General features: G+C 48.2%; 2 protein-coding genes across 2 annotated transcripts in view; one reads left to right on the top strand and one right to left on the bottom strand.

The window, feature by feature from the left end:
- Positions 1-2,243: 2,243 nt before the first annotated feature.
- mep1bb (meprin A subunit beta b) lies at positions 2,244-11,332 on the top strand. Its single transcript, XM_056421611.1, has 14 exons — positions 2,244-2,318; positions 2,412-2,430; positions 2,515-2,565; positions 2,646-2,689; positions 2,796-2,874; positions 3,440-3,557; positions 4,870-5,048; positions 5,925-6,143; positions 6,365-6,517; positions 7,599-7,814; positions 8,130-8,600; positions 8,684-8,860; positions 9,805-9,967; positions 10,933-11,332. Exons 1-14 carry the CDS (start codon positions 2,244-2,246, stop codon positions 11,147-11,149), a joined length of 2,181 nt encoding a protein of 726 aa, XP_056277586.1. The 3' UTR covers positions 11,150-11,332.
- Positions 11,333-11,412: 80 nt separating this feature from the next.
- Positions 11,413-21,477, bottom strand: part of phlpp1 (PH domain and leucine rich repeat protein phosphatase 1) — a 39,377-nt gene continuing 29,312 nt past the window's right edge. Inside the window, exons 6-17 of the mRNA XM_056420352.1 lie at positions 21,121-21,348; positions 19,834-20,036; positions 19,467-19,527; positions 18,874-18,969; positions 18,226-18,381; positions 17,733-17,933; positions 17,153-17,315; positions 16,913-17,043; positions 16,053-16,166; positions 15,622-15,816; positions 14,532-14,760; positions 11,413-14,444 (exon numbers count right to left, since the gene is read on the bottom strand). Coding sequence (XP_056276327.1) covers positions 13,092-14,444; positions 14,532-14,760; positions 15,622-15,816; positions 16,053-16,166; positions 16,913-17,043; positions 17,153-17,315; positions 17,733-17,933; positions 18,226-18,381; positions 18,874-18,969; positions 19,467-19,527; positions 19,834-20,036; positions 21,121-21,348 — 3,130 coding nt within the window. The 3' untranslated portion in view covers positions 11,413-13,091. The remainder of the gene's footprint in view (positions 14,445-14,531; positions 14,761-15,621; positions 15,817-16,052; positions 16,167-16,912; positions 17,044-17,152; positions 17,316-17,732; positions 17,934-18,225; positions 18,382-18,873; positions 18,970-19,466; positions 19,528-19,833; positions 20,037-21,120; positions 21,349-21,477) is intronic.

Genomic DNA, 21,477 nt, shown 5'->3' with positions numbered 1-21,477 from the left:
TATTATTTTGTCCCCTTGACGTAGCTCTCAGTTTCATAAAGGTCGGTGGCCCCTGCGGTCAAGCAATTCATATCTAGATTTTCCAATGTACTGTGGCATCACAAGGGGCCAGGGAGTGGAGGGACGCTACATTCCCACTCAAGTACAGCGGCCACATGTCAAAATGGCCACTCGGGCGGAAACTACAGCTCCCAGACTGCCTCACCACAAACCCAGCTGCAGGTGCTTAGGACAGCTAATTGAGGCAGGGCTGGGAAGCTTCAGAGGAGACAGAGGGGAGAGCGGAGGAGGGAAGGGCCTCCAGGACGAAGACAAGCCCAAGAGAACGAACAAGAGGAGGACTTTGCTTAGCGGACTTTGCTTAAAGATAAGTGTTGAGCTGAATCTGAGGGCCTAGTTGTGTGAGACTACATTTCCCAGAGACTAGTGCAGCAGGAGCAGCAGCAGCAATCAGTGTTGCTTATTAGGAGCACCTGTGTGGATGCTCTGATGCATTTTGTAAAGACAAGCAGCAGAGAGAGGACGCTTCAGGTCACTCCACGGTTCAACCCAAAGACGGCAATGGTGAAATGATTTGTTTAATTTCATGGTGTTTAGAAATGGTGATTTTGTGTTAGAAGAATATTTCATTTTGAGTTTGGAAAATGAAAAGTATAAAATGTTTAATGAAAATGTTTAATTTAAAATGTAATTTATGTTCCGTCTTAAAGGTTACAACCTAATTCACTGGCAGAGCAATCAACGAACTAAAGAAAAATAAAAGAAAGATTAAGTCAGTAATTTGAGTTGTCTTCACGTCCTTTGGAAACGGTGAGCAGGAGCTGGACTTGACAATAAGTTTTTGTTTAAGGAACCTTTTTCTCCCCCCGAGACGCTTTTTGTTGAGCAATGGACTTTTTGTTTTGAATGAATAAACCTTCCTGTTCATTTTAAACCTTACCATTTTGCCTGTTTTTACTCCTCCCTTCCACTGCCCCACCCTAGACGGGACTCGGGACGGCCCGTGACGTGACAGTACCTAAACATAGTTTTCATTAAACGTGAGTTCTCCTGATTGAACTCGGCTCTATGGAGGGCGGGATAACTGCATCACACTAGAAACTGATTGAACCGTTAGTCATGGTGTTGGCGATGAGAATACAACTATAAATATTAGAATGTTTCGGTTTCTGACGACTCCTGGATGATTCAACATTCACGGGGTCACATCACTGCTGTGAGAACCTCTCACTAGCACCCCCCCTGCTGATGGAAATGTCACTTTTGCCTGTCTTCAAAACTTGAGTAACATGTCAGTTCATAGAGCTCGTGATCTGAGAGCAGCTCCTCTTTCTTGCTTTTGGTTTTGAATGTCTGACTCAACTGAGGTCGTTTACCTTCTTCTCTCTCGCGTTTCCTCAAATATTGTCCCGTTTGTCTTTATTCATGTATTCTTTTAAATGTCTTTCTTTATCTTTTTTCTTGTCTTTTTTATGTCTTTCTTCATGTCTTTTTTATGTTTCTTTATCATTCTTTAAGTCTTTCTTTGTCTTTCTTTATTCATGTCTTTCTGTCTCTCTTTATGTCTTTCTTCATTTCTTTCTTTGTCTTTCTTCATTTCTATCTTTATGTCTCTCTTTATGTCCTTCATTTCTTTCTTTATGTCTTTCTTTATGTCTCTCTTTATGTCTTTCTTCATTTCTTTATGCCCAAGTGAAGTGAGATGTGCCGCTGTAGACTCTCAGGTGTTCCTCAGTTCGAGGGAAGGAAAGTCATAATTCATGCGCCTGTGACCCGTGTTGCAACAATGAGGTCGTGAAGGCCTTTGTTGTAGTTTAAAAAAAAAGACATATTGGTTCTGGACGAGTACAAATTTCTCTAGACACTTAAAATGCATGCTTTTGTGTTTGAAGATGGAGGTGTTGCTATGTTTTGTTCATTTGTGAACGGTGGGTCGACTAGAGGCGACAGAGATGTTTGACCTCCATGAGTATACACACTTTAAGAAAAAGGTCAAACAAAAGCATAATAATTTTAGAAATATACATTAGAAAACTGCCTTGTGTATTTATCTGACTCTGCAGCTTATCTGCACATGTATAAAGATGTGTTTACAGATAGCGGGGGGGGCGGCATGTTGCTGTAGAACTCTGATCCTTCACAGCTCTGTCAATCATCCACTTCCCCGTCATGATATTCCATGCGTGCCTCTGCTCCGCACACTGTCTTCTGCACTGTCCCACGCCGGGGGCCGTTGAGGGGACATGGCAGCAAGGAAACCTTCAGGCGTGTTCGTTCTGCTCCTTGCAAACCTCTGGTGTGGATTTGCCCTTTGCCTGGTGAGAAACTGGTTTATTTTCTTTGCACGATAAAAATAAATACAATTTTAAAACACTTGCAAATCGATAACATTTACATTTGACTTCTTACAGCCCACAGCAAAGGTGTCGGGTATGTGATTATGAGGTTTGTTAAGCCACAGATGACACCCGATATACTTTAATTTGAAGTTTCCTCACATTTGTGTTCACACAGACTACGACGTGGACGGCGGGCGGGACCGTGACATCTTCGACATCAATGAAGGTTTGCACACTTATTTTACGTGTCCAGATTATAAGTCTGTGGCCATTGTCAACCGTCTCCTCTGTGCTTGGTCTCCCTAGAGGCAGGGCTGGATCTGGCAGAGGGGGACATTGTGCTCGACGAGGTCAGTTAATTGAACGTGCTTTTAATTTTTCTCCTTGCACAATTGTCTTTCCTGGAACGAAGCCTGACCTTGACCCGTCCTCCCTCTCTTTTAATGACCGCCTCAGAGGCAAACTCGTAATTCCATAATAGGGGAAGAGTACAGGTGGCCGAAGACGATCCCGTACTACATGGAAGATGACTTGGGTAAGAGTTTCCTTTAGCGCCTGCATCTGGAACACACATTCGTGGTTTTTAGGAACATGGATGGATTCATATAATCTACCTAAAGTCTTCTTGTGGTGGAAAGTGACTGAGCACAAGAACTGTTAACACCCACCTCATATAAAGCAGTACTTAGCTCCACCTTGACCAACTGCATGTTAACGCATCGACAATGATAATAATCACACTTAGAGACTCATGTGACACAGACAGGGAGCGATACCTCAAGAAGTACAATGTGTTGTTATTTTTAGTCTGAAGGACCAAAAACAGAGGAGAAAAGCCAATGATTAAACCAGCAGAGGCATGAAAACATATACAGATGAGTGTAACTTTTCCATCTTGCATTTCCTCAAACTTGAGTAGAAACCTGTACATGTGGCCCACTGGGTGAATGTGTTTGGTGTTGGCTCAGTTGCTCTGCAGTGAGTCAGAGACCTGATCCCTGTGTGTGAGGCCCGTTAGTGACACTTCATTGGGGTTAATCTCAAAGGCGGTTCAGAAGACGTGTTAATCACCTTGAACATGGTTGATTACCCGCCTGCAGAGGTCAACGCTAAAGGAGTGATTCTGAAGGCCTTCGAGCAGTACCGGCTCAAGACCTGCATCGACTTCAAGCCCTGGAGCGGAGAGGCAAACTACATCTCCATCTTTAAAGGAGGCGGGTAAGAAACCACGAACTCTGTTCTGTGATGTCTATCAAATGTTTTTATTTAGCATAATAACACAGGATGGCGAAACACCAACACATGGTGCCCTTTCAAATTACAAACAATGTGCTGAGACCAAAGGAGTCTCTCAGAACCATAAAGCAGAGAGGAAAGAGGGGGGGGGGGGGACATAAATATACACACATCACAAGAGACAGACAGACAGACAAATAACATTGACAGGGACCAAGGACATGTTCAATTAGAAGTAAGGGGCGATAGCACACATCTATAGCATATTTTTCAAAGAGTCAGCAATGTTGCCCCAAGTGTCCAAAGTCTTTTCTGATGCTCCATTTATGCGAGCTGTAGAGATCTCCATATATACAACATCCAAAAAGGAAAGCGTCCATGTTCGAATAGACAAGTCATGAGGTGGTTTCCAACGGGTTGCAATCATTCTCTTAGCAGCTGTAAGTCCAGCAAATGCAGCACGCATTTGGAATTTAGAGAGCTGAAAGTCTGACAGATCATTTAGAATCAAAACACAGAGTGACGGGCACAGGAACATTAATCAAGACGGATAACTTGGATGCAATATTGTTCCAAAACTGACAAACAGGGGAGCAATCCCAGAACACGTGAAGATATGTACCTTGAGTGTTTAACGTCCTCAAGTATTAATGCTTTACATTTATATTTATATTGGATTCAATCTATTGTCATTGCAGAGTCCAGGTACACAGGCAACGAAATGTATTCTCTGCATTTTACCCATCCTTAGTTATTAGGGAGCAGTGGGCTGCAGTGATGCAACTGGGGGTTCAGTGCCTTGCTCATGGACACTTTGACTTGTAACTATAGGGGAGAGCGGGGATCGAACCAAAGGCCTTACCCCACTGAGCTACAGCTATGTATTATATATATATATACTGGATATATATACACTGTATATATATATACAGTATGTATATAATTATATATACTGTATATATGTACACAGTATATATATATACTTTATATATGTACACAGTATATATATATATAATTATATATACACTACATATAGATAATTAAATATATATACAGTATATATATACAAATACAGTATATATATTATGTATTTTATAAGTCCAACAAAAGTGCTCAGCGTGATATTCATTGTTTTCTTCCGTTTCTTCTTTTTCTGTTTGTTTTTCTTGTTCGGTTTCTTCTGTTTCTTCTTCTTTTTATGTTTGTTTTTCTTCTTGTTCGGTTTCTTGTTTCTTCTTCTTTTTGTTTGTTCTAATGTTTCTTCTTCTTCTGTTTGTTCTCCTCCTCCTCCAAGCTGTTTCTCCTCGGTGGGAAACCGGCGCGTTGGGAAGCAGCGCTTGTCAATCGGCAGTAACTGTGACCGCATCGCCACCATCGAGCACGAGTTCCTCCACGCTCTGGGCTTCTGGCACGAGCAGTCCAGAGCGGACCGCGACGACTACGTCAACATCATGTGGGACCGCATCTCCGCGGGTGAGGAGCTGCTGCCCTGCAGACGACACCATGACCGGGTCAAACACTGCCCCCCTCCCCCCCCCCCACTTACATCCTCCACGGCGTCGCTTCATACGTCCACGATTTTAAATTTGAGTGCAGCGGCTTTTATATTTTACATTTCTACGAGCTCTCCACTGCATGTAGGGTCTAAAGAGTCTTATCCGTCAAGTCATATAAGGTTTGTTATGTGACAGTTCATACAGCAGGGCACTTAATACCCATTTAATAAGCATTATTACCTTCGCATTGAAAATGCAGAAGGTTATGTTTTTATCGCCATTTATTTATTTGTATGCGTGTTATTCGCATAACACAAAAAGTATTAAACCGAATCGCATGAAATTGGGTGGGATGATTGGTTATTATCCGGGGACCATTTGATTAGATTTTGGGGTCAAAGGTCAAGGTCATGACAAGGTCAAAATCTTCTTTTTACCATAGCACGGTCAATTTTTATCCAATTGGCATGCAACTAACGCCAAAATGTTCATAATTCAATGCCCAATCTTGTGAAATGCGAAGGTATGCGCTCTACCGAGTGCCCATTCTAGTTTATATTGCACTTATAGATAAAGTGTCACAAAGTGCAGTTCAGTAGTCAACTAAAACTAGTTGGCAATAACAGGCCACAACATGAACAGTTTAAAGTGCAATACACAATAAAAAGATTGTGCAATCAAATTAATAAACAAACTGCATTAAGATAAGATAAGCACATTGTCGTCCCCTGAAGGAGCAGCACATTGTCATCTCAGCTGCTTCGACCTTCACGCTCCTCCAATCCTTACATCTGGAGGATGGAATACGACACTGTGATGATGACGACACCTCTATTTCTGTTTTGATCCACAGGTAAGGAGAATAACTTTAAAAGCTACAACGACACCACCTCCAGCGCTCTGGGCGTGCCCTACGACTACGGCTCCATGATGCACTACAGCAAGAACGCCTTCCGCAACGGCAGCGAGCCCACCATCGTCACCAAGATCCCGGCCTTCGGCGCCGTGATCGGCCAGCGCATGGAGTTCAGCGACAGCGACCTGCTGAAGCTGCACCGCCTCTACAACTGCAGTGAGTCCACGCCGCACTCGGGTTTTTATGACGCGCCGTGTCAGCTTACATGTTGTTTGTCTTCACCGTCGTTGATATCAGCTGTCATGTAAGATGTTTATCTCCTGAATTCTTTCCTCGTGGAAATGTGTGTATCAGCAGATCGTGTCCTGACTCTGCAGCCGGTCGGTTTACAGCGGCTCAAAGTGCGACCCGGTGTAACGCGTGTTAACGTCTCCCAGCCCAGGGCAGCACCTTCCTGGACTCCTGTGACTTTGAGCGTGAGAACATTTGCGGGATGATCCAGGGACCGGACGACACGGCCGACTGGGTCAGGGTCTCCAGAGCCGACGGAGGGCCCAGCACCGACTACTCCAACATGGGCAAATGCACCGGTGAGACACCGGCGCATGACGGGTGGAGCAGAAGCGCAGCGCTGAAGGAGGAGTTCACGTGTCGGTCTGAAAACAACAGACGCCCACATGCACATTTAAAATTAGTTTCAGAATCGGAAAACATTAGCCAAGAGTGTTGGACACACGAAGAATTTGACTTGGCGACTGGTGTGTGAATTAGACGGACGAAAAAAACAACAACAATGAAAATCAATCAACAGTCAACATATAAGATTATAAAAATCAAATAAATCTGTTCATGAGTGTCAGTGGGGGACCCGGGCTCTGTTCATGAGGGTCAGTGGGGGACCCGGGCTCTGTTCATGAGGGTCAGTGGGGGACCCGGGCTCTGTTCACGAGGGTCAGTGGGGGACCCGGGCTCTGTTCACGAGGGTCAGTGGGGGACACAAGCTCTGTTCACGAGGGTCAGTGGGGGACCCGGGCTCAGTTCATGAGGGTCAGTGGGGACCGGGCTCTGTTCAGGAGGGTCAGTGGGGGACACAAGCTCTGTTCATGAGGGTCAGTGGGGGACCCGGGCTCAGTTCATGAGGGTCAGTGGGGGACCCGGGCTCTGTTCATGAGGGTCAGTGGGGGACCCGGGCTCTGTTCACGAGGGTCAGTGGGGGACCTGGGCTCTGTTCATGAGGGTCAGTGGGGGACCCGGGCTCTGTTCATGAGGGTCAGTGGGCGACCGGGCTCTGTTCATGAGTGTCAGTGGGGGACCCGGGCTCTGTTCATGAGTGTCAGTGGGGGACCCGGGCTCTGTTCATGAGTGTCAGTGGGGGACCCGGGCTCTGTTCATGAGGGCCAGTGGGGGACCGGGCTCTGTTCATGAGTGTCAGTGGGGGACCGGGCTCTGTTCATGAGGGTCAGTGGGGGACCGGGCTCTGTTCATGAGGGTCAGTGGGGGACCCGGGCTCTGTTCATACTAAAAGTTAAGGTTGTTTTTCAGATAAACATGTGAGCCTCCCTTGTAATCATTCCGCTCGTTTGGCCTTTGCCGCCTCTCTTATCGCCCACTCAGCATTTCAATGGTGCTTAATTATTGACGATATTAACCAGGTGACCTCCTGACCTCTAGGCTCAGGGTATTTCATGCACTTCAACACCGGCACGGCGGCCGTGAAGGCCACCGCCGCGCTGGAGAGCCGGCTCCTTTACCCCAAACGAGGGTTCCAGTGTCTGCAGTTCTTCTACTACAACAGCGGCGGCCCGACCAACTCGCTGGACATCTACGTCAGGGAATACGACGCCGCGAACCCCGACGGGAAGCTGCGCATCGTGAAGAGTCTCCATGGTGACGGTCATTAAGCTCTACGACTCATCTGAGTTCTGCTTGTAAAATTACATTACATTACATGTCATTTATCAGACGCTTTTATCCAAAGCGACTTACAATAAGTGCATCAACCTAGAGTACAAACTAAGAACAAGAATACAGGAAGTAACATTTCCTCAACAGTCGAACTACAAAAGTACCATAATAAGAGCTATTTAAGAGCCACTGAAGTGCTAATCTGTGTTTTAATCCAGATAGTCGGAAAAAATGTGTTTTCAGTCTAAAATCTCGCCATTCCCGCTCATTAACGTCCATGTTTTTTCCCCCCGCCAGGCTTCCACGAGGAGCAGTGGCAGCTGCACCACGTGAGTCTAAACGTCAACACGAAATTCCGCGTAGTTTTCCAGGGGACCAAAGGGGGTCCCGGAGCGGCGGCGGCGGGGGGCCTGTCGCTGGACGACATCAACCTCTCCGAGACCGCCTGCCCGGATTTTATGTGGCGTGTGAACAACTTCAGTCGGGTGATGGAAGAAGCCGCCGCCGACACGTCCATCTTCAGCCCCCCGTTCCGCTCCGGGGAGGGCTACTCCTTCCAGATGGAGCTGTACCCCGGCGGGAAGGCGGGGTACCCCGACGAGCTGTCGGCCTACGCCCACCTGACGGCCACCGAAGGGGACGCCGGGCAGAAATGGCCGTGCCCCTGGAAACAGATCACCATGACGATGATGGACCAGCACCCACACATCCAGAAGCGCATGTCCAACCAGCGCAGCGTCACCACCGACCCCGACATGAAGGCGGCAGGTGGAGCGACTCCCTCGCCGATTATTCTCCGCGTTGATAAACTCGTCTTGACGCCGCCGCGCCCCCCTCTCCTCATCCCGCAGGCTCGGACAGCTTCTTCTGGGACGACCCCCGCAAGGTCGGCGTCGAGGTCACGCAAGACGGGAACACGTTTTTCCGAGGGCCGGGCGCCGGCACCGCCGTGTATCTCACCCGCCTCCGGGCCAAGAGCAGGGACTTCATTAAGGGAGGAGACGCCATCTTCCTCCTCACCATGGAAGGTAAACACACAGATCTTCAGCTGCGGAGCGCGACGCGGAGCGGAGAAAGAAATGTTCTGACATCGGTGAATTCATCTTGACATGACATCCTGTCAAACATCACTTGTGGATATATTAGTATGCAGAAGAGGACATTTACATATTATTTAAGGGGCATTTTTTTCCCCCCACTGACTAAATTCCAGAAGCATTTAAAAATAAATTTGTGAAATAAAGTTTAACCTTTGTTCAAAAATAATAAATATACTTATTTAGGCTCACAGTATATGAGCAATTGTCATAAAACGGGCAATAATAAGACTAAGTATTTGGCAATGATAAGACTATTATGCAATAACAAGACTATTAGGCCATAATAAGACTACGATGCAATAATAAGATTATTAGGCCATAATAAGACTATTAGGCCATAACAAGACTATTATGCAATAATAAGACTATTAGGCAATAATTAGACTATTAGGCCATAACAAGACTATTAGGCCATAATAAGACTTAAGCAGTAGTCTACGGATTCAAAGTGTTTTAATTCAATGTTATTCTTATTGCTTTGTGGTTGTTTATTGTTATTACATTTTTTTACAATTAGATTTTTTTTATTTTTTATAATTACAAATTCTTGATTTTTTGTGTGTACCTACCTAGTAGCGACAATACAGATATGACACACACAGCAGAACAACAACTAAATGATATTAAATTATCATCATTATTAGAGTAAATTATAGGGGTTTTGTTGCCTCTCCTCGTGGTATCAGGGGCAACATATTTCTTGGGGGCAGTTTTGCTCTCGTGTATTTCCGACACCGTTAGTATGCCCCATACCCATCGCTGGTACCTGAACGCCACATGTGTTGGGCCATGTACACCAGAGATGCTTTATCCATCAGTCACCACTCCTCCACTTCCATTCCACCGCTCTTCTCTCTGCTCCCCCTCTTCAGACGTGTCTCATCTGACCGTCACTCAGCCTCTGCCCGCCACGACCCGGCCGCCCGGCACCACGACCCACGGACCCGGCACCACCGGGCCCTCCGGTGCCTGCCTCGATGTGCAATGTCTGAACGCCGGAGTCTGCGTGGTGGATGAGGGGAAGGCCGCCTGCAGGTGAGCCCAACGAAACTTAGATTGTCCAGATGAAAACCTGTTTGGCATTTTAATAACAGGCCGTAAAAAAAAAGCAAAACGCCCTCAGTGCTGGTTGCTTCAACTCAGGAGTGGATATCACAACATCGTTGTCATAGAAATAATCTCTTTTTCCCTTCGCCTTCATTAAAAAAATTGTCATTCAACTCGGACAAGTTGGTGAGATACATGAAACCCTTAAAAAACATTTGGATAATGAATAAACGACCGTCTAAAGTTGCTCTAGCTGCGAAGTCCCACCGACCTCTCAAGCCCCCCTTTACATCTGATGTGGGTTTTATTCTGTGTATGTGTGCACTCTCCCAAATTTACTGTATATTTGTATATAACATTAAATAAAATAATAAAAAGAAGCAGCTGATGTTCATCCGGAGGGCAGCGGGGCTCAGCCTGAGACGCTCAGGCCTCAGAGCTGCCGTTCAAGTCATAGAAATGTCCTTATTTTTCAATGAAAAGCACTTTTTTAAAATGAAGATAAGATTATTTTAATCATAAATACACTCTACATAGTTAATGTGGTAAATGACTTCTCTGGTGTTTAATGAAATCTCTACAAAGGTGTAAAGAGGCCCATCTCCTGTGTTCTAATGGTACATTGTGTTAGAAGACTAACGGAGGGGTAGAAAACCCTTTTTATGTGAGCGCAGCTGAAAACAGTTATGTTGGTGAGAGAAGCTATAACACGGGCCTTCCTTTGAGCTACAAGTTTAAAGAACATTAATATTTCAAATAAAAATCATTATTTCTAACCTTGTGAATGTCTTGACTATATTTTCTATTCACTTGAAAATAAGTGAGTTTTCATGGAAAACACAAAATTGTCTGGGTGACCCCAAACTTTTGTATGTTATGTATGATGCTGGCATGACCTTTAAATGCCCTTTACTACCTTTCTCTGTCTCAACCTCTTCCTCTGTGCCCTCCAGGTGCGAGGTGGGTGATGACTGGTGGTACTACGGGAGCAGCTGCCAGTACAAGGGCTCCACCTCGGACAGCACCACCCTGGCCCTCGCCTCCTCGCTGTCCGTCCTGGGAGGGATGCTGCTGGTGACGGGCCTCAGTGTCTACTGCCTCAAGAAGAAGTATAAGAAACGCAGTCATGACATCAGCGTTGTCATGGAGAACGTGAGCGCAACCAAGTAAACTTGGTGAACAGAAGAAAAAGGAAAAAAAATGACTAAGTAAAAAAAACTCTTTTTGATACATTTCTGAAAATATCTTTGAAAGCAGGTTCTGGATTTAAAGATGCAAGGCGACCCCGTACTCGAGATGAGAACGCCTCCTTCTGCTCAATCAACGTAAACACACGAGAGCAAAATAATAATATTAATGTAAATAAAAAGGTGAAATTCTGAAGTCTTGTTGAAATGTTTTCACATTAAAAATACAAATTCAAACCGCATGACTTATATTCACAAATTTAAAATTTATTATACCAAAGACAGGAACATCTGTGTTGTCTCTTTTCCATGTGGATATATTTGTTTGTCTTACTGAACTTGACAGTCATGCCGGTGATAAGTTACTGTAGGAGGGAGGCGGGACTAGTATTATGCGTGTGTGCGTGCATGCAACTGTGCATGCAAAGATCCGTTTATTAGTGTTCATTAGAGACAGTGATGACGACAAGACATCACAATCAAACAACGTGGAGCAAACCATGGCAACTAGAGGCAGGTATAGTGCATGAATGTTAGGGTTTGTTACCTGTAATTGCACAAATACATTTCTACGTGTGTGTGTGTGTGTGTGTGTGTGTGTGGGTCAACGATGTAAGATAAAGGGGGTGGGGGTGGGGGGGGGTGACAGCCGCATAACAGCAAACTCTTGGTGAACCTCACGTCCTCCTCCCCTTCATGAAAACCTTCACCGACACAGGTACGTAGTTCCTTTAAAAGCATCCGTATACAATATTTCTCTTATTTACAATCATTGACAAACAAAAACAAAACAAAAATCACCTTTTCTCTCAGAGAAGATTAGTAGAAAGTGACGGAGTCACCGTAAAGAGTATGCAACTCCTAGGAGTTAGTATTTAAAATTCCTACAAAAAAATTCTATGCCATTTTCACAGGCGGAGAGCCACGATGTACTGAAACAGTATTTAAGAGCCCGACCTACGGCGGCTACGTGTGGCGGCGTCACGGCGGAGCGACGGAGTCCACCGAGCGGACAAAGATTACGAGTCTCCGTTTAAAAAAAAAAAGTTCTTTCAGCAACTTCACTGCTTTCACATTTAAAGATATGGTAAGTTCTTACAAAACAAAGCAAACGGACCACGGAGCCGTCCGAACCGGCGTGGTGGCGAGCTAACGCTATTGCAAAGAGACGAGAGTCGATGCCCTCCGCTGGTTGGCTAATGTAAAAACACGGTTCCTCCGTCAGTGAGGAGGGTCATTAAAGGGCTCGTTTGCTTGTGGGTGGGTCACGTGACGGCGTGTGGTTCTTCTGTGGGTCACGTGACGGCGTGTGGTTCTTCTGAGGGTCACGTGACGGCGTGTGGTTCTTCTGAGGGTTACGTGACGGCGTGTGGTTCTTCTGTGGGTCACGTGACGGCGTGTGGTTCTTCTGAGGGTCACGTGACGGCGCGTGGTTCTTCTGAGGGTTACATGACGGCGTGTGGTTCTTCTGTGGGTCACGTGACGGTGTGTGGTTCTTCTGAGGGTTACATGACGGCGTGTGGTTCTTCTGAGGGTCACGTGACGGTGTGTGGTTCTTCTGAGGGTCACGTGACGGCGCGTGGTTCTTCTGTGGGTCACGTGACGGCGTGTGGTTCTTCTGAGGGTTACGTGACGGCGTGTGGTTCTTCTGTGGGTCACGTGACGGCGTGTGGTTCTTCTAAGGGTCACGTGACGGCGTGTGGTTCTTCTGTGGGTCACGTGACGGCGTGTGGTTCTTCGTTTGACGCGACTCTTCTTCATGTGCGTTCTCCAGCCTTCTTCGGGACGCTCGTCCGGTCGTGTCCACGTACGGAGAAAAATCTAAACGGGTTCGGTCGACGGTCGTCGGCTTCAGTGCACGCTGCAGCTGGGGGGGTGAGGGGGGGGGGGTGGAGGTGAGGAGGTGGAGGAGGTGGTGGAGGTGTTCAGAGAGGGGTGTCGTAGTAGTCTGTCGGCTGGTCGGCGCCGGCCGGCTTCTGCTGCTTCTGCTGATGCTGCTTCATGATCTCCTTCACCTCCTCCTCCAGCTCCGGCGGGATGATGAACTGGTCGTCGGGGTCGGGCTGCGCCGGAGCGGTGAAGTAGCCCCCGGGCTTCTTGGACGGGGCGTCGGCCGCCACCTCGATCAGGTTGTGACTCTTCTCCTGGAGCGCCACCGATCCGTTGGCTCTCCTCTTGCCCGCCGACTTCTCCCCATCCGCGCCTCCTGCTCCGAGCGACTGCCAGGACTCGTCTCTCTCCAGCCCGTTGTCGCCCTCCCCGGGGATCACGTCGAGGCCTTCCTCCGGGGGGGGCTCCGGGGTGCACGCCGGCGGCGGGGGCGGCGGGAGAGTCGGCGCGGTTTGCTCCTGGCTGGAAGAGGAGGGTAATGACGTTTGGGGCGACGAGGAAGAGGAGGAGGAAGAGGAGGAGGAGGACTCTGCTTTGAGGCAGTGGACGTCCGCCTCGACTTCCACTCGGCTGCCGTTGGAGAAAACCCCGGCGATGGGCTCCTCGTCCTCGCTGTCCAGCCCGTTGTCGGACAGGGCGCTGGAGAAGGTGGCGCTGGACAGCTGCCGCTGGATGGAGCCGGCGAGGCAGGCGGGGTGGAGGGCACAGCAGCTGCGGGCAGAGGGCAGCTCTGCACCCGGGAACAGGTACTGGCAGGGCTGGGTGGCGGCGTGCGCCTGCTGCTGCTGCTGCTGCTGCGGGGACAGCGGGTGGGGCTGCGGGTGGAGGTGCGGGTGGTGGGCCTGCTCGTGCGGCAGCACCAGGGAGCTCTGCGGCGGCTCGTCGGACGACGCCGTGGAGCCCACCTCGCTGCTCATCTCGCTGGTGCTGATCTCGCTGCTGATCTCGCTGCAGGAGGAAGGCGGCACGGGGAGCGAGCCGTCCGAGCGCCGCTCCTTGGCGGCGGCGGAGGACGACGACGGCGGCGGGTAGGGGCCCGAGCCGGGGCTGGCGGGCGGCTGCGGCGCCTCGGAGCAGCAGCAGGAGCAGCGGTCCTCGCTCACGCTGAGCTGCACCACGACGGCGCTCAGGCTGTCCGTGCAGCCGTAGCCCTGCGCCAGCGTGCACAGCTTCTTGGCGGCGGCCAGGCCGTCGGGGACGTTCCGCACCGCCTCCACGGCCTCGGCGGGGGACACGGCGTCCCAGAGGCCCCGGCTACCCAGGATGAAGAACTCGTCCCGGGGCGTGAGCGTGACCGTCTGCACGTAGGGACACGGGATGACGGAGGGGTAGAGGAAGGAGTAGCCCATGATCCGCGTGGAGTCCGTCACGCCGTTCACCTTGTTGTCCTGCGGAACAGAGCACGGGCATCAACACGGCCCTCACGTGCGGCACGTTTTTTTTTTTTTTTTAATGGCGTGTTCGAGGGCCTCTACCTCGGTGATGATGGCCCGGTGCTGCCGGACCCGGCGGTATTCCTCCTCCAGGCCCACGTTCTGAAGCAGCGACAGCGCCAGAGGCTTCCCGTCGCGGCACAGGATGGCCTTGCACTTGCCCACGTTGGCCGCCGTGAGCGTGAAGCAGCCGCCGGGGTCGGTGGGGTCGTGGCGGAGGTGGCACAGGACCGCCGAGCCGCCCAGTTTCTGCCCCGCGGTTCCCAGTTTCCTTTGGCGGGAAAAGGAAGAGGGGGCGGAGTGAATATATAAAACGTCTCAAGAAGAGAAGGAAATTTACATCTTTCTTTGGGGCCAATTGTTTCCCCCACAGCATTTAAAAAGAAATAACATTTAACCTTTGTTCAAAAATAATAAATGTGCTTATTCAGGCTTACAGTATATGAGCAATTGTCATAAAAATGGCATAAATAAGATTTCAGGCAGTAGTCTACAGATTCAAAGTGTTTTCAGAAAACATAAATCAGACAATAATATTACATTATATTTGTATTTCTTTGTAGTTATTTATTATTACATTAAACTATTAACAATTATAACTTATTACCTTCGCATTGAAAATGCGGAAGGTAATGTTTTGATCGCCGTGTATTTATTTATTTATTTGTAAGCGTGTTCCTCGCATAACTCAAAAAGTATTAAACCGAATCGCATGAAATTTGGTGGGATGATTGGTTATTATCCGGGGACCATTTGATTCGATTTTGGGATCGATCGGGTCAAAGGTCAATGTCATGAAAAGGTCAACATTTTCTTTTTACCATAGCACGGTCAATTTGTATCCAATTGGCATGCAACTAATGCCAACATGTTCATAATTCAATGCCCAATCTTGTGATAGCGAAGGTATGCGCTCTACCGAGTGCCCATTCTAGTTTCTTTGTGTTTTTATAAAACAAATAGGAAAGACAAAACGGAACAAAACGCTATTAAATTATCCAAATTATGGTGGATTTTTTTTTGCAACCCTCTCCTAGTGACATCAGGGGCATCGTCATATTTCTTCGGGGCAGTTTCTGCTCTCGATCCCTTCGCCCCGCAGACTGGACTCCAGACGATGTACGCCGCGTACCTCTGCATGACGAGGAAGGTGTTGGTCATGTAGTCCTCCTCTCTCTTGGTCTTGTGCAGCTCCTCCGCCAACACGTCGTTCATGGTGCACTGCAACAGGTAGGGCACCTCCACGTTGCGGTCGCCGTCGAACACGCCGTACAGAGCCTCGCGACTCCCGCAGAAACTGTTGACCGTCAGCGCCGCGACGCACAGTCTGGGGAGAGGAGGGTCGGGGTGAGGCGGGCGGCAGCAGCGAGAGCTTCAAAACGCCTCTGCTCCTCACATGCTGGCCACGCACGACCCCGCTCATCAATAACCATGGCAACAAGGCCTCCTCTGGTTCATTTTTAGCTTTAACAATGTGCTTTCTCCACAGGGGGCCTCGGATTAGTGATGCGTCAGTGCGATGGCGGTTGTGTTTTTCGTCAGCATCGACTGAGCCGAACTCACTTGTTCTTGACGCCCGAGGCCTCCGTGTACCCGTGACTCCACACAGCGGGGCCCCCAGAGGCCTCGCTGGACGAGAAGGTCGGAGGCGGATCGATGCGGAAGCAGCGGATATTACTGGAAGAACAATCACACAGGAGATGGATGACATTCACTGTAAAGATGTGTTACGTCAAGAATGAGTTCAAATCCATCCGTCTTCATACATGGTGGATTCCATTGTAAAAGGACGGTTTGAATAAAAGATGAAACTGGATCATCACAACAGCAATACATACACACCGGAAGAGCAAAGATGAATATAATATACACCAGGGTTCGTACACATGTGGACCAATGGAATTCCAGGACTTTTCCAGGACTTTAAACCAAATTTCCATGACCAAACTGAAATCTCGGTGTGTACATGAAAACTTTTTGAAAATGTAGTATTCAAACAATGAGAATTACAAAGCATACAATATACCTGAAATGAAACAAATGGATGAGAGACAATAGTTTGATTAAAAGAATAAACATTACAATACATGTTTATTCTTAGAAACACTTATATAAATGTTTATTCTTTTAATCAAACTATTATCCTTTATGTGCAAACCCATCGGTTTGGATTTGGCATATGCCGGCTTATAATTTGAGTCTTCTTTTCAAAAACATATGAATTATTTTAAACTCGGCGTAAATGAACAAGTGAATATAACAAATTTCCATGACTTTTCCAAAACTTTTGTGATTTGAGTTTTTTCCATGACTTTTCCAGGCCTGGAAATGACCATTTTAAAATTCCATGACTTTTCCAGGTTTTCCATGATCGTACGAACCCTGATACACTCTCGGTTTATATTAAAGCAACAGTGACGCACTTGAGCTGCTCGAGGGTCTTGTGGTCCAGGTTGAGACGAGGGTTTCCAGTCAGGTCCAGCTCCTGAAGCTTGGGGGGCAGGTTCTCTGGCAGCGTGATGTCACTCAGCTCATTGCAGCTCAGATCCACACACTGGCGACAGAGGAAGAGGCGCTCATGTCACACACACACACACAGTTCGAGCCTCTCATACGCACATGAAGACGAGCAGATATAATACGATGCATCGCTCCCGTCTTACTTTCATCTCCATCAGCTGCATGACCTCGGGGAAGACCTCGATGGCGTTGGAGTGGGCGATGAGTGTGTGCATCCGCCGGCAATTCATGATGGTGGTTGGCACCGTCTTCAGCATGTTTCCACTCAGGTCCACCTCCTCCAGCTCCTCCAGCTTGGCCATTTTACTGAAGGATGGGGAAAGCATCGAGTCGAGGATGAAGAACTCAAACAGAAAATAAATAAACGACTTTGTATTTATTAAGGAAAACCTTATTCAATCTTTAAATCCTTGTAAATAGAGTCTCTTTGGCTCCTGGACTGAAGGAAATGATAGATGTATAGCTCTATTGTATCATCTAATTAAATGTGAGGCTACGTATCGGCCAGTTATGGAATCACCAATTTATAGGTGTCGGTGCATTTGTTGGCCAATAAGTACACATGCCAAAGAAGTCGTATGAAGACCATTTCACAGCAAACATAAACATTATGAATGTGCCTCTGGTTATTTCCAGGTGCAGCGTATGTGAATGACATCACCATCAGACTAGATAATCAACAGATTAATCACAAATAGCCGTCAGTGACTTATGGCTCTCTACCTGGCCGGGAAGGTCTGCAGATGGTTGTAGGCCATGTGCAGCACACGGAGGTGTGTGTGGCCCGTCAGCATGGGGACACACTTGTCCGTCAGCCGGTTGTTGGTCAGGTAGAGTTCCTGCAGGATGCTGTGGCTCTCCTCTGATAGGCTGGACGGCGGCAGGTGCTCCAGCTTATTGGCCGACGCGTTGACGCTCCGCAAGCTGAAAGTCAAAGTACAGACTCGTGTTGGTGCTCCTTCAGACGGGGATGTCAACAAATACCGACACGTCACTTTAATTACAAACGTCTACATTTCTACTTCACCCCCCCGACCGGGTCCTGGTTGCATGTTTTATATGCGTGTGTCATCCTCGCCCTTTGGGCATCTCGTCCTCGATTACAATCCGAATAATAATGTCTGTCCTTCGTCTTCTTTCTTCCCCTCGTTGTTAAATCTTCTCGGTGTACCGTCTGATAAACAACGACTCCCTTCCAGCTGGTGGTTAACGCTACCTGTCTGATTTGAGGAACAGGTTGTAGGGCAGCTCCACCAGTTGATTGTGCTGAATGTCCAAAACCTCCAGCAGAGGGCGCTCCACTCTTTCAGGAAGCCTCTGCAACTGGTTGTGTCCTGCACTCAGCTTCCTCAGACTGTTGCTGCAAAACAACCTGCGGGCGTGAGGGGTACACAGGCGGTCGGGTCAGCGCGAGAACATCAGGAGGAAGAGCATGCAGACCCGGTGGACGCACGTCGACCCGCGGACCGCCGACCGAGGCCGTCGTGATCACGAGGAGGATAGTGAGGCGCCGAGGATGATGATGATGCGGAAACTGAAAATAGCGGCGACTCCAGCTGAAATTAATCACCATGACACTTATTGGGCAAAAAATAAATCCGAGGACAATGAGGAGCACCGGAGGAGGAGCGGAAAAGCAGAGGGAGGAGGAGGAGGACGAGATCGAACGCGAGGCGGAAAGAAGAGGAGGAAGTGAGCAGCGTCCGACCTTCTCAAAGAGGAAGATAATGGATGGAGGTCACAGGCTATCTGTGTGATTTATGAGGCTCTGTGGGGGATAGATGGCTGTCTGGCAAAGGGCAGGGAGGACACTGTACTCCACTGACAGGCTAACGGACACATTTGCTGAGAGAGAGAGACTCACCGCGCCGGGAGCTCGGTGATGAGGTTGTGGCTCATGTCCAGAACCTCCAGTTTCTTTGCTTCCCACAGCCAGTCTGGCAAGGACTCCATGCGGTTCCTACAGGGGGAGACGGGGGGCGATGATTAATTATGTGCCGTTTGGAAGGAAAAAAACGAGAGAGCTAACGTTGAATCTAATGTACTGTGATCTGAACAGTCCTGCTAGAAAAGAAAAAGAAAAGCATCTTTCGTTGGTGCTTGGAGAGTCTCTGTCTTCACATATTTTGGACCATTTCTGATCCTTTTTTCTCAGCCGGGTTGCATTTCAAACAATGCAACAATTTGTACAACTCTCAACAGATCTCAAAAGGATAAGAAGAAATTACAAAAAATCTGAACAGCCCTTGAAATGAAAATACTCTAATTGTCTCTTTCTTATTGTCCTCAAGGAAGATATCCAGGCTGAGCGTGACCTCTATCATCCACAGATTAGGTTACCAGGTACTCGGCGACGCAATTACAGGATCTTTAAAGCTATTACTTCTTATTAGCGTTGCATTCGTACGTGTGTGTGTCTGTGTGTGTGTGTGTGTACACTTGTGGAATTGTTCTCACCTGGAGATGTCCATGTAACTAAGATTGGAGGGCACAGGACTCACATCCAGTTGCCGGAGCTCTGTGGGGAGAAATCCAGACACATTAACCTCCGGCAAGGACAGACGCGGCTCTTTACAACAGCAGGTAGACGGAAAATGGAGGGGAGGCTGGGGGAGGGGGGGGGGAAGCAAGGAGACTGCGGCACTGATGAAAAAAGCGTGGGGTGAAATAAAGGTGCTGAGGTAGAGGAGGGCGGGACGGGAAGTGAGATGGGAGTTACTTTGATTTCAGTTTAGAGGTGGTGGTGGTGGGGGGTGTGAGGTAGGGAAAAGGGGGGGGGGGTGTGGGCGCTTTCTTTTCTCAGGCGCACGTGCCCGATGCCCACCGTTGTTGGAGGCGTAGATGCCTTTGAGCAAGCCGCCCTTGGCCTTGAGGGAAACGATGCGGTTCCTCTCGCAGTGGAGCACCTCCAGTCTGGGGAAGACGGAGGCGTCCAGCTCCGTCAGCCGGTTGTCCCTGACGTCCAGCTGGGTCACGTGGCGCAGCAGGTCGGGCTCATCCGGCACCATGCTGGAGATCCTGTTCAACCTGACGGAGGGAGCAGGGAGCAGACGGAGGCTCAGCGCCAAGCGGAGCGGGCTGAAGAGCGCAGGATGTTTCTCCTGAGGCCTCGGGGTCAGAAGGCGTCTTTATATTTATTATATTTACGTGAGCAAATACCAGAACTTGGTTGACTATATTCAGGCTGAATGGGATGCCCCGTTCGTCCTGATCGGCAGAAGAATTATAATTTAAAAAACCCAACTTTCAAAAGAAATGTAGAAACAAACTTTCATAATATTTTAAACAGCTAAAACTATTTATTTGATTGTTTTACAATTTCAGAATTATATATTGTGTTTGTGTTTTATGATTATGTATTTTAAAATAACTTATCTATCAAATATTAAACACTTTGCGTGTCCTCTCCTAGGAAAGCGATAATTGATTGATTGATCCTTTTCATTCCACGATCATATAATATAAAACTATAAACTCAAGATGACGTCTTCAAACAGGCCAAAACTCAAAGTTTTGAATTTAAATTGACAAGAAAGCCGCCAACACAGCACATTTTAAGAAAAGTCTTCTTGTGCCGAGCATTTCAAACTATTTTCTTTGACATTTTTCAGACCAATCGATGAATCCATGAATTGATTGTTGTCGCATTAAACAATAAACCCGTCGATTCATTGATTCATCGTTTCAAAACACATTCCGGACACATTTCTGTAAATAGAATCGACATAAAGCGAAACGCTCGTCCTCCTCATCACAGATACCGAGTGATCTTTGCCCAAAACAGCAACGCTGGAAAAACTGTATTGACTGACCTCATCTCAGCAAAGTCACAAGGGGTGAAGTATTAACTGGAAAATAGTGCAAGTCACTCCCGGCTTGTGCTTTTTGAGTGAGAAGAAACTCGATGGAGCCGCTGAAAGCCAATGATTCCCTGACTGCGTGCGCTCTGAGCTTCCTCCCCTCTTGTTTCCATCATTAGTGGGATGACATGAGCGTGGACTGATGCTCGTGAAGACGTTAGTCAAGTAGCTCCTTCGCATTCACACCCCGACATAATCCCGTTTGACTTTTCTGCATATTTCCTAAACGACCCGCCTAATCTTCACCGTACCTCAGGTCGATGTGTTTGACGCGGAGCAGCCGGAAGTTCTGCAGGGTGAGCGTGTCCAGGCTGTTTCCAGCCATGCACAGCTTCTCCATGGAGGCCAGCTGCTCCAGCACCTGAGGCACGTGGCTGAACTGGTTGAAGGAGAGGCCCAGGTAGCCGAGCCTCTGGAGGGAGCCCAGCTCCGCGGGCAGCTCCTCCAGACTGTTGCCATCCAGCAGGAACGTCTGCAGGCTTGAGAGAGAGGAGCGCGGCGACGTTAGTGGAATCGGTACAGCTGGTGTCCAGCAGGGGGCGGAAGCGGCGCACGCGCCATACTGGACCTCCTTCGGGAATTTACAGGCATACCAGATCATTCCTGCA

This window comes from Pseudoliparis swirei, chromosome 8 (assembly GCF_029220125.1).
Source record: "Pseudoliparis swirei isolate HS2019 ecotype Mariana Trench chromosome 8, NWPU_hadal_v1, whole genome shotgun sequence".
Classification (NCBI taxonomy): Eukaryota; Metazoa; Chordata; class Actinopteri; order Perciformes; family Liparidae; genus Pseudoliparis; species Pseudoliparis swirei.
Note: the sequence above shows the minus strand (reverse complement) of the source record. Positions and strands in the feature narration are given on the sequence as shown.